Source organism: Rattus norvegicus, chromosome 10 (genome assembly GCF_021556685.1).
Source record: "Rattus norvegicus strain SHRSP/BbbUtx chromosome 10, alternate assembly SHRSP_T2T, whole genome shotgun sequence".
Lineage (NCBI taxonomy): Eukaryota > Metazoa > Chordata > Mammalia > Rodentia > Muridae > Rattus > Rattus norvegicus.
The window spans coordinates 20,484,583-20,500,849 of record NC_141543.1 but is presented as its reverse complement, the minus strand read 5'-3'; the positions used below and the strand labels follow the sequence as shown (position 1 = coordinate 20,500,849).

The following is a 16,267-nucleotide window of genomic DNA, read 5'->3' as shown; positions in this document are numbered from 1 at the left end:
AGGAGTAACATGAGGAGCTGGAGCACGGACCATTGCTAAGCGGTTGAGTTCTCTCCACTGCACACCTAATCCAAGTTCCATAGAGAAACCATAGAATGAGAGAGATGAGAGAGAGAGAGAGAGAGAGAGAGAGAGAGAGAGAGAGAGAGAGAGAGAGAAGGCACCACCTACCTGATGAGCTGAAGCATCTCCACTTGAGGACAAGCTGACTCCCAGATCCCCTTTGGCCAGGTCCTGATGTCAACTGGATGTGTGTCTCTCAGTTGTTCTGGTGGTACTGCAGAGCTTCAGATCATGGTAAAGAACTGAATTGTGTGCCAGCTCTCTGGGTCAGAGAGCTGCTGGGACAGCCTCTGTCCCTAGAACCAGAGGAGGCAGGCACTCAACTCTTGTTAAAGTTAGCAACTCTTCAGCGAGCAGCTTCCCAAAGCCTGGGGCCTGGTGGGAAGTACAGATTGCCCGGCTCACCCCTACCTGTTCAGGGATCACACCACTGCCTCCCCTCTGTTCTTGGAACCTCACCTCAGACATCTCTATAGGCCACCAGACTTCTCTCAGGAGTGAGGACTCAAACTCTCCAGGCACCAGAGGGGGACTCCCTTCAGCCTTAAGCTTCCAGTCGCAAACCAAACTGGTTGTTGGAAAAAGGATGAGATGGGGGCGTGGTCTAAGTCACTGTCTACAGGGCTGCACAAAGGTCTCAGAGACTGGTAGACTTAGGTGACTTGGGGCATCGTGTAGCTAGACAAGCGTTCACTCAGGCAACCAGACTCCACTGCCCCGACCCTCAGATCCTCCCGGAAACCCCCTTTCTCGACCTGCACACGGGAGCTCGCCCTTTCTACCCTGCCTCACCAGCCCACCCCACCGGAGGCTCTCGCCCTGCCCGGCTTCGCCCCGCCCTCTCTATCTCCTCCACCCTCTTTGCCCTCCCCCTAGCCTGAGGGCGGGCGCCGACTTCGTACAGCAATCGAGTGAGCACACTGCTCTTTGAGCCCGAGTGCGCTGCCTAACTGCGAAGTACCGCCGCCGTGCCCGCCCCGGCGTGGGCACCCTGTCCTGCACAGGTCTGTCGCTTCTTCCTGCTGTCTCTGAGAGCAGTTCAGGCCTGGGGTCCCGCCATTCGGCCCCTGCCTGCAGCTGCCAAGCTCCTCTGGGCATCTGCTGGGCTCACCTGCCTCTGCCCCAGCCCCTCTCGCGTCCGCTCCCCAACCCCGGAGCTGCATCCCTTTGCCTCTGTCTCGGAGACTCGGAGGCCTCCCGGTGTGCCTGAGTCAGGTCAGAAGCCACAGGGGACTCAGACGACTCCCTCTGCTTATGCGCCCCTGGTCTCTCCATGGCGCGCGCGCCTAGTGCCAGGGAGGGTTGCGAACTGGGTGAGCCCAGAGGCCTCTGGAGCCACGGTCTCGGAGGGAAGGTGGGAGGGCGCAGCGGGAGCATCAGGCAGGCCAGGAGGTCTGCAGCTGGACGCCGAGGGTGGGGGACGGTCGGGGAGGAGCAGTGGGGAACGCATATGGGTCCGCGGGAGGGCGGCAGAGTGGTGTCAACCATAGGGCTGTGGCCTGGCACTTATAGACGCCCTATGGGATCTAAGGTCCCCAGGATTGTTTGCACCAGAGCAGGAAATCTGGGTACACCCCTTCCCTCTGGGAATTGAGTCCCCACATGGCCATGGCGGGTCACTGGTGTCTTGAAGCCTCACGGTCCTCCAGTCATAATGCCCCCTACGTGGGATGGAGAACGTCCTAGAACTTTCTTTGATGTTCAGGGCCCTTCCCGTCCCTGCCACCAGTTGCATGACTTAGGGTTATGATAGCCAGAACCCGGGTGCCCGAAGTCAGATGTTGGAACTGTTGCCGAGCAACAGAATGCATCGCTGGGTCAGGTGGGATGCACCAGAGCATCCAGTAGCAGCAATGACCAATCATAAGCCGGTATTGGGTTCTCCATAAAGTAAAGGCTCAGATTTCCGAGGAAATGGGTTGGAAATGGAAATATCCTTCTTCAGGGCAGGGGGACCCACTTGAGCCCCTTCAAGAGGTTTGTGTTGTCCTAGCCTTCCTGTTGGTCCACCTGGCAGGCCTACCTGCCTAATGTTCCCCCCTGCCTTGGCTCTGGCTGTCTCCAGAAGTGTTCAGAGGTGGAGTGTATTTGGGGAAAGGCAGCAAGAGGGGGATCGTTAATCGCTGTGGGTGGGGATGGGATGGGGAGGGTGGGTGTGGCTCTAGCCCCTCCCTCAGCAAAGCAGGGACAGAAGCCTACAGGATGGGCGATCTGACACTTGCATCTCCAGATGAATCAGTGTCCGGTCAAACACCAAAGTCTCAAAGATAACAGGTGTGAGGTGGGCAGGGCCAGCATGTGCTGGGGAAGTGACATTAACGGGGGTTGGCTAAACAGGTCTTTGGTTGGACTCTGACGTGAAAACCCCACCCTCCCACAACTGAAATGGCCGGAGGGGCAGTTTCCCCTGAACATGTAATTCTTGTGAGTAGAAAAAAAATATTACTCTTTTAAAAACGGGTCTTGCAGAATTATGTTCCAAAAGACAGGAGCAGCTCTAGGGCCCATTTTATTCTTTGCAGTCCTGAGACTGGTTGGGAGCTGTAGTGTTTGCACAGACAGCAAGGGCTAGTGGTCTGCTAAGCCACTCCTGGGCTCTGGGTAGCAGTGAGAAGGAGCCGGTCAGAGAGTAGCCTCAGAGGAGCCCAGAGAAACTAAGAGCTAGACTTAAGGTCAGACACACGTGCTCAAGAACTGCTACCCCAAGGCAGAGCCTCTTCTGGAGGGCCTGAGCCCATCAGCCCTCCCCCACGACCCCTGGCAGCAGACAGCCTATCTTCAGGGGCTGAGCCATCATCTTTCTCAAACTCACTTCAGGTCCCTAGGATGGTCTTTCCGGGACAGGCGACTCGCAAGTCTCTGCGAGTTCCATGCACACTGGTCTCCTGATTGACATTTCACTACTCCTGGTTGGCTCTAAACCATGGTCCTGCTGTGAGCCAGTCTGTAGTTCCACCTACTGACCTCCAAGGAAGCTCCTCTAACACTGTCTTTTTAAGTTTTCTTATATGTGTATGGGTATTTTGCCTTCATGTATATCTATGTACCACATGTATGCAGTGCTGTGCATGCAGAGGCCATGAGAGAGCCTTGATCCCCTGGGACTGGAGTTATAGACAGTGAGCTGTCATGAGAGTGCTGGGAATCGAACCTGGGTTCCTCTGGAAGGGCAGCTAGTGCTCTCAAACACTGAGCCATCTCTTCAACCCTTTCTTATCTTAAGACCAGGTCTCTTGTATCCCAGGCTGGCCTCAAACCTAGTATGTAGCCATGGAAGACCTTGAGCTTCTGATCCTCTGCCTCAGTCTCTCTCAGGAATCACAAGCCAGTGCTATCACATCTGGTTTATGCTAGGAATTGAACTCAGGTAATCATGCCTGCTAGGTAATCACTCTACATCCTTAGGTCTTCCCTTGGCCTTTTTTATTAAATAAGGGTTATCACGCACCTCCCATCTTTGCTGATGGAATAGTACTGTCATTCTCACTGTAGTGTTTCCATGGTGTGTCCTGCTAACACTCTTCAGGATTTTCTCCTTATGTGATGCTCTGTAGCTCAGAGATGATGCTGGTGTATAGTGACTTAATCCTACTAGAGACACGATTAGCCAGGAGGAGTCATATGGCATCCTCTCTGCAAGATGAGGTCTCATCCTTCCTCATTGTCCTTGTGGTCCCTGCTTGGTCTTCCTGTCTCTTCCATGTATGCATCTCTGAGCATCCCTCAGTATACTCTAATTCACCAATTCTCTCCTCAACACTATCTAGATATCTAGATTAGAATTAATCGTGGGTTTTGTGGGCTTCCTTTTTTTCCCCCTTAGTTGTTTATTTAAATGACTCTATTTTCCACTTTTAGGAGATTGTTTTGTTTTATTTTTTGATTGTGTGTGGTTGTACACATGCCAGAGGTATCAGACCCCCGGGAGCTGGAATTCCAGGCAGTTGTAAGGTGCCTCACCTAAGTGCTGGGAATCAAAATTGGGTCCTCTGCAAGAACGGTCTGCATCCTTACCAGATGAGCCGTCTCTCCCAACATTAAAATGACTACTTTTCATGCCCAAAGTCTGTGACTTAAAAGGTTTGTGTGGGGGTGAGGTGGGGGCTGCTCTGTTTACCCCTTGCTCCTCAAAAATATTTTATCCATGCCTTACTCAAAGATCTTGCGCTTACTGAAACGTGTCCAAGGCATGCTAGTTAAGTCAGCTGATTTTGTTTCACCTTTTCCTGGCCAATACACTGCCAATCCCTTTCCCCTTGGCTTTCCAGGTCATATACCTTAGCATCCATGAACCTTGAGAGCATGAACCATGAACCTCTGGTGTGTTGGCCTCTTGGGGGAGAAACCTTTTCTTTCCCTCTCTGTGCTGTTCACTTCCTGGCCTGCCTTTCCTTGTATATCAGATTGTAATTGTTTCTGCATGATCCTTGTCACCCTAGGACTAGGTCCTGCCCTGACAGCTATTGGAGTGTCCCATGTCTGCCTGGCTCAGGCCCCTGCAGATCAGCTGAGCAGGCTAGGGACTCCTGTCTCCCTGTGGCCTGTCCTTGGCCTGTGTCCTTCCCACATTTCATGATGATTGCCCAACCATAGGCGCCAGTCCTGCCCATCTTCTTCCCAAGTGATGGAGGCGTTTAGTTTATTTCTTCTTGGGCATCTTTGTTTTTATGAAAGACTTCAAGCAGTGAGACACAAAGCAAGCGAGGGAGTGTGGGCACCTGCCACTCATCTGTCAGGCTCTGTCCTCCCACACCTGCCTCCCTACCTTCTCTACAAAGCCCATGCACCCTCCTCACTCTGCTTCCCAGGACTCAGCTCACTGCCCTCTGACTCCGCTACGTGGTGGGTTGTGTGCCCCTCCTGTGCTATGTCCGAAGCCTGGTGTGTTCCCATTGGCTGTCACGTCTGTTCCGTGCGTTTGCCTCCCTGCTTTAGGCACCTTTCAGATGCGCACTATGCACTAAGCCCAGGGCTTAAGGATATCTGCCTTGGCTGAGCAGGAAACTGACCTTTGCCCTGGGCAGGCACTAGCATCAACCCAGTATCCTCAGGGGTGAGAAGTCGGCCAGCCAAAATGTCATCCAGGGACCTCTGGAGTCATTGCTGCTTCTGAGAGCCTCAGGCTCTGCAGGGGGTAGAAACTGTCTACTGAGGACAGCATTCCCTAGACCCTCCTGTGGAGGGAAGGCCCTGCCCCAGAGAGAGTCCAGCCTTGGACTTATTGACAGAACAGGTCTAGGATGCTGCATGTGTCGGGTATGGTGGGCTTACCACAGCCATGGCATCTCACCCTCCCAGTCTTTTTCTATCAGCTACTTCTCATAGTCTGGGGACTCCTAGGGAAGTGATACCTTTTGAGCTCATGTCATTCCTGAAATGCTGCCCTCGGGGCTCTGAGAGGTTTTGGAGAGAGTGCTGGAGAGCAGAGGCCAAGCCGGGAAAGTCGTGGGTTATGGGTCATAGGGCAGCCACTGCAGTATCTGTATCGACAGATAATACCCCTCTTGGCTCACCCAGCCACCCATCCTCTTGTCCCTGCGGTGGCTTCTTCTTCCTCTCTAGCTTGTTTTCCAAACAATTTGCTTAATGTGATTCCCAGCCAAGTTGAACGTGACTAATGGTGTTTACCCATCAACGTCAGGCAGGCGGGCTGGGGACAGCCGGGGGAAGGAATGCCTGAATGTGCCCACTAGTGACACCCTCTTCTCTTGCAGAGACACGCGTGGTCTGGCACCCGGCCTGAAGCTGACAGCATGGAGCCCCTCTCTCTGGCCTCCACACCAAGCTGGAATGCCTCGGCTGCTTCCAGTGGTAACCATAACTGGTCACTGGTGGGCTCAGCATCGCCAATGGGAGCCCGGGCAGTATTAGTGCCTGTGCTCTACCTGTTGGTGTGCACCGTGGGACTGAGTGGAAATACACTGGTCATTTATGTGGTGCTGCGGCACGCCAAGATGAAGACAGTTACTAACGTGTACATCCTGAACCTGGCCGTGGCTGACGTATTATTTATGTTGGGACTTCCTTTCCTGGCCACGCAGAACGCCGTCTCCTACTGGCCCTTCGGCTCCTTCTTGTGCCGCCTGGTCATGACACTGGATGGCATCAACCAGTTCACCAGTATCTTCTGCCTGATGGTCATGAGTGTTGACCGCTACCTGGCCGTGGTCCACCCTCTCCGCTCAGCCCGGTGGCGTCGCCCACGGGTAGCCAAGATGGCCAGCGCGGCCGTCTGGGTCTTTTCGCTGCTCATGTCTCTGCCGCTCTTGGTCTTCGCGGATGTCCAGGAGGGCTGGGGCACCTGCAACCTGAGCTGGCCAGAGCCTGTGGGGCTGTGGGGTGCAGCCTTCATCACCTACACGTCTGTGTTGGGCTTCTTTGGGCCCCTGCTGGTCATCTGCTTGTGCTACCTGCTCATTGTGGTCAAGGTGAAGGCTGCAGGCATGCGCGTAGGCTCCTCAAGGCGGAGGCGCTCGGAGCGCAAGGTGACTCGCATGGTGGTGGTCGTGGTGCTGGTGTTTGTGGGCTGCTGGTTGCCTTTCTTCATTGTCAACATCGTCAACCTGGCCTTCACACTGCCCGAGGAACCCACATCTGCCGGCCTCTATTTCTTTGTGGTGGTCCTATCTTATGCCAATAGCTGTGCCAACCCCCTGCTCTACGGCTTTCTCTCGGACAACTTCCGCCAGAGCTTCCGGAAGGTTCTGTGCCTACGTAGAGGATACGGTATGGAGGATGCGGACGCCATAGAGCCACGGCCAGACAAGAGTGGGCGGCCTCAGGCCACACTGCCCACACGCAGCTGCGAGGCCAATGGGCTCATGCAGACCAGCAGGATTTGAATGCCCCTGTAACACCCTGGGGGTCCTCCAGGCCTCCACGGTGTTGTCTTCTGGGATCTGAGAGTTTGCTGAGATGCATTCACCCCCAGGCCTACAAGTTGGACTCCTCTCGGTGGCAGTGTGAAGACAGCTGTGTGTGGCTTAAGCCATGGGCAGACGTAGCACAGCAGGTGTCTTCCCGTGGTGACTGACCATCTCTCTCACCAAAATGTTCTGCCAGACCAGGGGTGAGAGTTTGGAGACCACATGACTGACTTAGCAGGGAGAAAGGGCTGGATTTTGCCCCTGGAAATATTCAGGCACCTCCACCCCTGCTGTGGCATAATTCTTGTCAGTCTCTCAAGGCCAAGAAGTGATTTTCCAAGAGGGAGTCAAGAGGTGATTCTCTTGTAGACTATTAGTGTGTGCTGGTAATTACCCACCCTGAAGCTGTGCTGGGCTGCTAGCCCTCAGCCACCAATCCATGTTCTGGTCAGCATGGAGGACAAATGAAAGGTGTTCACGTGTGTTTAACCTCTGCGATCCTGTAGCTGCATGTACTTTGAGGCAACAGTTGCAACCAAGCTGCACTGGTCCTGGGACAGCAGAGAAGAAACCCTGGGACCCTATTCTGGCTGCTCCCCATCTTTCTCCAGCACAAGGAAAGCGAGGCCTTGGCCTTTATGATGGGAGTGGGTTGGTGGGGCAGACACATGGTGAAGAGTGGGAAGAGGAGGGGACACACTAGAATCTGGCCCAGTTAGGGTGACCCTGGGAAAAGGTTCTACTGAGGCTTAGAGACTAGGAGAACGCACTGGGGACTTAACAGCCCTCTATCTCTTTAAGGTTGGGGCTCTGTCCCTGGAGAGGGAGCAAGGCAAGCAGGTAGCAGGCAGGAACTGCTCCCAGCACAAACAGCAGAGCCTGGAAAGACCTACCCTGTGAGAGAGTGCAAATACCAGTGCCAGAGAGGGCCAAGCCCCTGGTGAATCTGTGATCCCTCCTCAGACGCTTCCAGCAGCTTCTCTACTCCAGACCCAGAATGTGCTCAGAGCTCCCATATCCTCATTTTGCCATGGTGTCCCCAGGGCTGGAGAAGGATGTTAATCCCACTTTTCTTCTGCTCTGGGTTGCCCTCCCTGGCATGCCTGGCTCCCTGAGAGGGTGCAGAGGCCAGGCCAGCAGGACTGAGCAGAGAGAAGGTTGTGGGAGCTGCTGTGTCTCAAGTGCGACCCCTCCCTAGGCAGAGGCCAACCCTGGAAGCTCAGCCCTCAAAATGAGGGCCCTCCTGTTCGACAGCCTGCCTCTGAATAAATTAGGAAATAAACTGTCAGCTTCTTTCCCCAAGCAAATATTGTCGGTAGAACCAAGTGAAGCCAGCCTAAAGCAGAGAGCCCCCACAAGGTGCAACATCACCAACTCCCCGAGAACTGACCCCAGGTGAGGCAGGGGTCCACCCCAGCTGGTGGTTCCATCCTCAGTTCTTAGGAGCTGGTGGCAAAAACCACCCTACCCACCGTGACTCCACTCCTGAAGAGAGGTGTGTCACTTTACCCCATCCCCCACCCCCCAGCCTTTGCCCACCGTCGAGCCTCCTGGGATGGCGTTGCAAAAAGCATCCGTACCAAATGACCCAGGAGAATTAGCAGAGGGCTCAGATCTCTGCCAACAGTTTTGACAAAGGGGGTCCCTAACAAGGCAAGAGTGCCCTCAGGAGTACAGATGTGACGGTCAGCCTGCATCCTCCTGCAAGGAGCTAGGGACTAACAGGCCCCATGAAGTAGGACCTAGGGATGGATGGAGGGTGCCTCTTAGATTATCCTTCGTCCTAAAAGCTTCCCTTATACCTCTACACACCCTGTTCCCCATCTTGCCAGCCTGAAGCCCCATATGGCAGGAGGCAGCATCGGAACCTAGCCCCGAGAGAGCCTGAACTCCACTCCTGTACCCCAATAGGGCTGCAATGTAGCCATACTCTTGTGACCTTTGCTCGTTCCCCTACCCTGGTCAAATGCATACCATCCCTCCCGAAGACCCCAAACTACTGGTACTCAACCCCCCTTCTCAACTATCCCTGGTGGCTCTACCATACTGACCCCTTGGGCCAGCACCAGTCAGTCCTCTGCTCCCTGCAACAAGACCGAGAGAGTGTTCTGACAGCACCACTGAGGTCTCAGAGGTCAAGAAGCTCAGGCAAGCTCACCCTCCTGCCAGAATAGGCAGGGGTGTCAGGGACAGGTTGCAGCAGGAAAGAGGACTACATAGAGTCCCAACTCAGCCTCAAGGGTCTCATCATGGACCACCCGCAAGTGAGGATGAGCTTCTGTGACACTGGACGAAGCAAGAGTCGGGGGGGGGGGCATAGTATACAGATGCTAGGCTACCAGGAACAGGGCAGGACGTGGCCTGGACAAGCTAGGTGGGGAAGATGGAACTGGTTCCTGACTAGGGAGCGAGGTAGGGAAAGACGACTCAGGATTCAGAAATGTGTGGAATATTCTGGAAGGTTCAATGCAGCTCAAACTTGGCTGGTATGGATGGGCAGAGGAGACAAGGCCCCAGCAGGAGACAGGAGCCAGAGGCACCTGAATTAAAGGTCTGGAGGGTGTACAGGAGGGCCATGGGCCCTGGGCACCATGAGGGCTGAGATGTCCTCCACTGGAGCCATGGAGAGTTGTAGAGCAAACATCCTGGGGCCACTGTGGCGATCTGCTGATCTACTTTATGGCTGTCTGCATCCGTGAGTTTTATCAGTCACTGGGTTCTGGTGACAGAGCGACCTTGCCCAGGAAATCCAGCCTGAGGGGCAGGGCCGAGGATGCAGAGGGGGACAGGAGATGTCTGTTTGCCTGGCTGGGTGGGGTGCAGGCTGGAAATGGTGCTAACAATGAAACAGTCCCCTTAGTCGTGCCACAGCGGGGCCTCTTCCCACGCCATATCAGCAGGAGTCCTGTCAGGATTCCCCGGGCAGATTGTGGCTGTGAGGAGGGTGGTTCCTATCAGCCACCACTTTCAGGTATCCTAGGGAAGAAGGATGGGTTGGTGAGTAAAGGTCACAGGCTGCCACTGGCTCAGGTGCCTGGGGACACTGTCGCCTCTTACTAAGTAGGAGACACGGAAAGTTCTCAAGAGAGTAGGGCTGGTGACAGCCACAATTTCAGGGCCTGTCTTTCATGTTTCCCGGGATCCTGTGCTCTGTGATGGGAAACAGGGGCCTCTCTGTGGGGGTGACAACAGAAAAGTTTTATGGTGCTTCTGGAAACAGTGGGAGCTTATATATGCTGAGACAGAGGGCAGGGACAGAATCACCAATCCAGAAGAGAATATAAGAGAGAGGTCCCAACAGGGACAGCCAGGGATGGTGGCATCCACCTCTCTCCTTCCTGATCCCCCCTAGGCTCTCCACCGTCAGGCACAACTAAAAGGGCCCATCACCATTCAGAGTGAGTACAGGCCAGTGCGAAGGATGGCAGGCACGTTGGAAATATGTGAGCTTTCACTCTAATCATTGGAGGGGACGCCTGTCCATCTGGCCCCTGATTCTCCTCCCTCCCACGAAGGCTGAAGCTTCTGAGAAGGAGCCCATGGTCAAGCCTATTACCTCAGAGACAGCGTCTCTTTCTGTATCTGAGATTCGCCTCGAAATTGTGATTCTTGAGGCTGGGGAGATGTCCTTGCTCCTAATTCAGCCCCAAGTAGTTATACTAGGTTTCCTAGAACAAGTCAGGGGTGCTCCTCCCGCCCAACCAGCAATGCTCCCTCCCGTAGCCCCCAACAATGCCATGTCCTTCCTGTCGGTGGATCACACTTCACCAAGAATCTTGTGTACATGCAATCATGGTCCCATCGCCAGCTTATCACACCGGCATAATGTCCCCAAAGGTCCATCCATGACAGGTGTCAGCACATCCTGAACCGTGTCCTAGCACATCTGAGGCATGCTTCATGCTTGTCAGGCCTTGTCATCATTTGGGCTGGATAGCGATAAACCAGATGTGCTTGCATAAACCTGTAACCCTAGCAATTGGTAGCAGGAGGACCAGGAGCTCAAGGCTAGCCTCAACTACATGGTATGCTCAAGGCTAGTCTGGGCTAGGCAGAGCCATGAGGTCAAGAATGGAGTCCAACCACTAGGGCCCAGGAGGAGACTGAGTGTCCACCCATAAACACAGGCTCCTTGAGGTACTGAGTGGAGACAGAGGCTTTCCAAGTTGTGTGTTAAATGCTACTCAGCTGATTGCTTCCAAGTAGGAACTGTCAGGTTGTGTGGGTTTCAGCTAATGATTCAGGGTTTTGCTTCGATGGGAATCCACTCAGCTGCAAGTCAAACACAAGACGAAGCTTCCTTGGCAGGGACAGCTCCAGAATGTCTACACCTGGATTCTCTTCCTTCCTCCCTCCTTGGCTGGCCTCAAACTCCCAGAGATCTGTCTGCCTCTGCCTCCCAAGAGTTGGCTTTAAAGGTGTTCACCTCCACACCTGGCTATTTCTGTTCTTAGAAGATTGATTTTTGCTTATTTTTAATTCTGTGTAGGTATATGTGTATGAATATGGATAAATGCATATGAGTTGCAGGTACCCATGGAAGCCAGAGAAGCCAGATCCCCTGGAGCTGGTGTTACAGGTCGGTGTGGGCTGCCAACCGTGGGTTTTGAGAGTCAAAGTCTGGGAGGGCAGCAAGCAGCCTTAACCGCTGAGCCATCCCACCAGCCCCTCTGTTTTTCTTAGTTTTATCACATGGAGTAGAGCCAACATGTTCCTGATTAACTCTGGATCTGCACAGCTGGCTGTCCTGGCTGCTGCCATAAATTCCCTCTAACTGTAATCTCTAATTGCTCAGGGCACTGGCCAGGGTGGCATTGATTTTCCATTGTGGGCTCTTTCACAAGGTGTGCTTACCACTCTGCCAGGGTCGGCCGTGTCCCACAGGCTTTTATCACTGTGCAGAAAATCGAATCCTGACTCTCACACCCTTTTCCAGCTCTGGGGTCTTTTCAAGATAAATGAGCCGGGAGGGAGAAGAAATCACTATGTGAGGGTAGGGGGTGAGGTGCAGGCACAGCCCCAAGAGCCAACCCTGAGTCCTGCGTTGCCCTAAGAACCTGGCTCCCCCACACTCTTTCGCTGCCTTCCCCTTCTCCTGTTCAGCCCTGCCCACACTCCGGCAGGATTTGTATCAGCCCATGGTAACATGGTCTCTCTGTGAGCTCAGTTCTGTCTCTCCAAATGGGTCACCTAGAAGCAGGCCTGGCTGTGGTTTTCCTGTCTCTCCAGCCTGGTGGAAGGTGTATTTTGGGTTCCGTGGGTAGAGTCGTATTTCCTGCATCCATCTGCACATGGGAGCCCCTGCTCTGTAGCTCTGAGGTGCTGGTTCAGGGCTGAGTGAAGGTATTGTTGTCTGGGAGTCCCTTGCAAAGGCTGCAAAGATAGCAGCCTAGGAGAGCATGCATCCTCTGGCCTTGTCGCCACCCCGTAGTCCCGGGCTACTCTTCCCACATGTCCCTTCATCTCAACAGCAAGAGGCCAGATGTCTGCACCAAGGCCAGGTGCCAATCCCTCTGCCCTTCCGAGTCACCTGGAAGCCTCTCTCCCAGGCTGCCTAGCAGCCTTGAAGAACCAGCTGTGTTCACACTGTAAGGCTGTCAAAATGTAGTGGGGCTCCCTGGGGCTGCAGAACAGGTCTGATTGTGGAGGCCCCAGTGGAGGCCCTTTGCACACCGCTGCACGTGTGAACTGGACAGAACGCAGATGCAGATTCATACGAATGCAGCCGGGATAAACCTCACACCTCAGAACAAGGCAGAGACAGCACTGTCCCCTGCACTGGAGTCCAGCAGGCTCCTGTGAGTGCTGACCGTTCATCCTGGTGCCTCACTGGTCAGGCAACAGACCTAGAGATGCACAGCCAGGTCCCTGCCTCAGGCTTCTCTGCTACCCACGGTGGACATCAGCATCTGGGGAGGGGGGAGGGCACCGGGACCTGGGAGGACTCCCCCTTGGACATCCTCCTTCCTGTGTGGGTACCTTTATCTCTACAGGGAACCCTTTCTGTTCTGCATTCTCCACCAGCACTTGAAGGCAGTTCATGACATACCTCTACGTTGCCCAGCACCCTGGGTGTGGCCTCCTATTCTAGCTTCAGTATACACAAACCGAGGGTCAAAGTGTAACTTGAGCTTCATCAGCCTCAGCATCCTGAGTGGGTTCCTGAGATGAGGGCAGTCCTGGGCACCCCTCCCACCCCGTCCACTGGGATCTTTCTGGACCTTTATGCTTAAGTGTTTGCAGACCTGCCTTGGTCTTGGTGACCTCCTGTGTCAGGGTCGTCTTTCTTTTCAGGAGCTGAACAGGACACTTGGAGTAGACATCTCTGAGTAAGGAAATGGGAGATTCTCAAGAGTTAGAACTGGGATAGCCCTGGGACTGTCTAAGGGAGACAGTCAAACAGACTGGTATTGTGCAGAGCCAGAGGATGGAGCCATGCCCACTGTGCCTTGCCCCTCCCTTCCTCTGACCCCTACAGCTGACCAGCCCTGAGTTCTGTATGGTCCAGAGACTAAACTACAATAGCCTCCCTTGCCATTTTGAATTAGTTAATGCTTAGCAAGCCAAGTAAAAGGATGATTATCCGGGTAATGGTGGCACCCAGGCCTTTAATCCCAACACTTGGGAGGCAGGGGCAGGCAAATGTCTGAGTTAGAGGCCAGCCTGGTCTACAGACTGAGTTCGAGGACAGTCAGGGCTATACAGAGAAATGCTGTCTCAAACAAAGCAAAAAGGAAAAAATAATAACTAGAAAAAGACAGCAAAACCTCAACTTGAGTGCTTAAAACATTCATCAGAAATTGAGTCGTTTAAGACAGCCCGCTGCAGTTCCCAGTGGAGAATATCCTGGGCAGAGCAGAGTGTCTGTCCCCTCAGATGAGGCTTCCAAATAAGAGAAAAAATTAGGGAGAGCGTCATCTAATGCCAGGAGCATAGAAACATGTAGCCAAAACCAAGTGGGGAAGTTGAGGCAGTCAGCTGCAGTTCCTGAATTGAGCTTTGTCTCTGTGGCTGGACTTCCCTTGACCGAACACCTTCTGCCTTCCAGTTCTCACCATTACGTCTTAGGACAGGCAAACACCAGTAAGACCCGTCAGAGATGGTTACCGTCCCAAGGCCAGCGTTTTCACTCTGGGGCTGCTTTGCTCTGTGCTCCTCCCTGCACAGCTCATCCCCAGACAAGGGGACTTGAAATAAGAGGCCACCTGGCTTCCACAGCCAGCTTCCTGGTGAGGGCGTACTGCAGGTGACAATTTGCTGATACAGTGTCCGTTATATCTGGCCTGTTGGCCATCCTGGCACCTGGGACCTGTCTGCCATTTTAGGTGTGCAGGCAGAGATGTTTCAACCTTGGTTCATTGTGGTGACCTTGAGGGGTCATGGTGACACTTACCTATTGGCCACTGGGGATGTAGGAAGGAACAGGGTCAGGGCTCATAGGCCAAAGGCCTCCTAGGCAAAACCCAAGGGACTTTAGGCACCTGGAGACCCATGACTGTCCAGCACCAATAACCCTGGCACGCACAAGGAAAGAAGAGCCCTTGGACCACCAGTTGACACCTTCTGCCATGCTTCTGTGTCTCTGACTGCAGCTGTGTAGGCTTCCTGGATCCTAGCCAACTTGGCCAGCCTTTGCGTGCCAAACAAAACTCTTAGAGATGCCCTAGGAGGAGGCCAGAGTGTGAGAGAAGAGCGGGGAAGAGGAGAAAAAGCTCACAGGGACCCAGTGGGGTTGGCTAAAGACAGGCGTAGGAGATGTCAGTCTCGGTCACTCCAACCTGAGGGCAGATGGAGGTCAAGACATGTCTTGCCACAACCACATACGTTTTACACAGAAGAGGGGTCCAGTCAGACAAAGTGACTTTCACATGTCTAAGGACAAAGAGACTTCCTGGAGTCTAGTCTTAAGTTTGGGGGCCTGTGTTCAAGTCTAGCTTGGTAAACCAAAGGGTTTAACTGGAGTTACTCACGGAAGTACGGGCAACTTCTGAGCCCCTACCTCACTCAAGAAAATGTCTCTCTCAACAGTTGACAAGTGCCTATGTATCCTTAGGGAGAGGCAGAGCCCATGACAACCACACCTAACAACTGTTAACTGCCCATAAAATCTAAAAGGAAGGGTGGAGCTTTGTAAGTCCTGACCCCCAGTACCTATCTGTAATCCTGAAGGAGGGGAAGGACCTTATTGGGTTCCCCTTCCCAGCAACAGTTAACCCCCTGTAAGCCTGAGGGAGGGGCACAGCTGTGTGAGCCCCTCTCCCTTCCCTGTGGGACAATTAATGGGCCGGTTTTACACAGGGCTTTTGCAGCTCCTGAGCCCTGAAGTAGGCTATAGCAGTGTCATTCCCAAAGCCCAGCTACCCGCAACAGTGCTATGAGAGGCATTTCAGGCACCAGCCACATGCCCAGCCCCTCAGCTCTTTGTACTATGGATATTAATCTGTGACTGACTCCATGAGAATAGGACTGAATCATACACTCCTGAGAGCAGCTGGCATTCAAATACCGGCTCTGCAGTGCCAGGTATGGAATGGGGGCCATTGTGAGCCACAATGCAAGTGACCGCTGGGGATGCCTCTGTGCAGTGTAGTTGTTGAGGTGTGCACTCTTAGAGTTCTGAGTCTCTGGTGTCCCTGGTACCGGGTATACCGGGTACCACACAACAGATATTCCCGACAAAATCAACTCACTAGCAGGCAAAGGGGAGCCTGACCAACTTGCCCCGGGGTGGCATGAGGATACCTCCCCCGACCCCAAGATCACCTTCTACTTCCTGTTACTCTCTGAGAAGGGCTGCCTTCGGGTCAGCTCTGGATACAGCTCTTTCCCCATTACCTTTCATGCTGCCTGGCGACTGGGGCTTCCCCTGGTTTATCCAAGACCAATAGGTTGAGGGCTGGCTCCACAGAGCTGGGCAGAATGCTGTGAGAGGCGTTCCATCCACCACCCAGCCTGCCATAGGCTACCTGCATCAAGCTCTTCACAGGCTCTGGGGTCCACCTTCATACTCTGTGGAGTACAGTACCTCAGGCTGTCATCCCCTCTGCTACAGGGAGTTGAGCTTGCTGCTCGTCTTGGGTTGTGGGTTCCACAAGACAGGACTTGGTGAGGAATCTGGCATAGGGGATTCAGGCTGGGGACACCATGCTGCACCAGGCTGGGCCACTGACTCACTGGTCACTGTGTCTAGCTGTGGGCAGAGTAGCATTCAGTCTTTCTATGTGATATCCTTCTCCACCCCCACCTCCCGCCCCCATAATGATACCTGAATCACCTAGGCAGAGGTTTGAACCCCTGAGCTACCTGACTGATGGGGATCTTCCCTGCTGATCCAAGGT

The 16,267-nt window shown here is 53.9% G+C and overlaps 1 protein-coding gene across 2 annotated transcripts; it reads left to right on the top strand.

Moving 5' to 3' along the window:
* Nucleotides 1-973: 973 nt before the first annotated feature.
* Nucleotides 974-8,231, top strand: Sstr5 (somatostatin receptor 5). 2 transcript variants are annotated; one of them, NM_012882.3, is given in 2 exon segments: nt 974-1,067; nt 5,778-8,231. In NM_012882.3, a coding segment is annotated over 1 exon segment (1,089 nt). In that variant the 5' UTR covers nt 974-1,067; nt 5,778-5,816; the 3' UTR covers nt 6,906-8,231.
* The last annotated feature ends 8,036 nt before the right edge of the window (nt 8,232-16,267 follow it).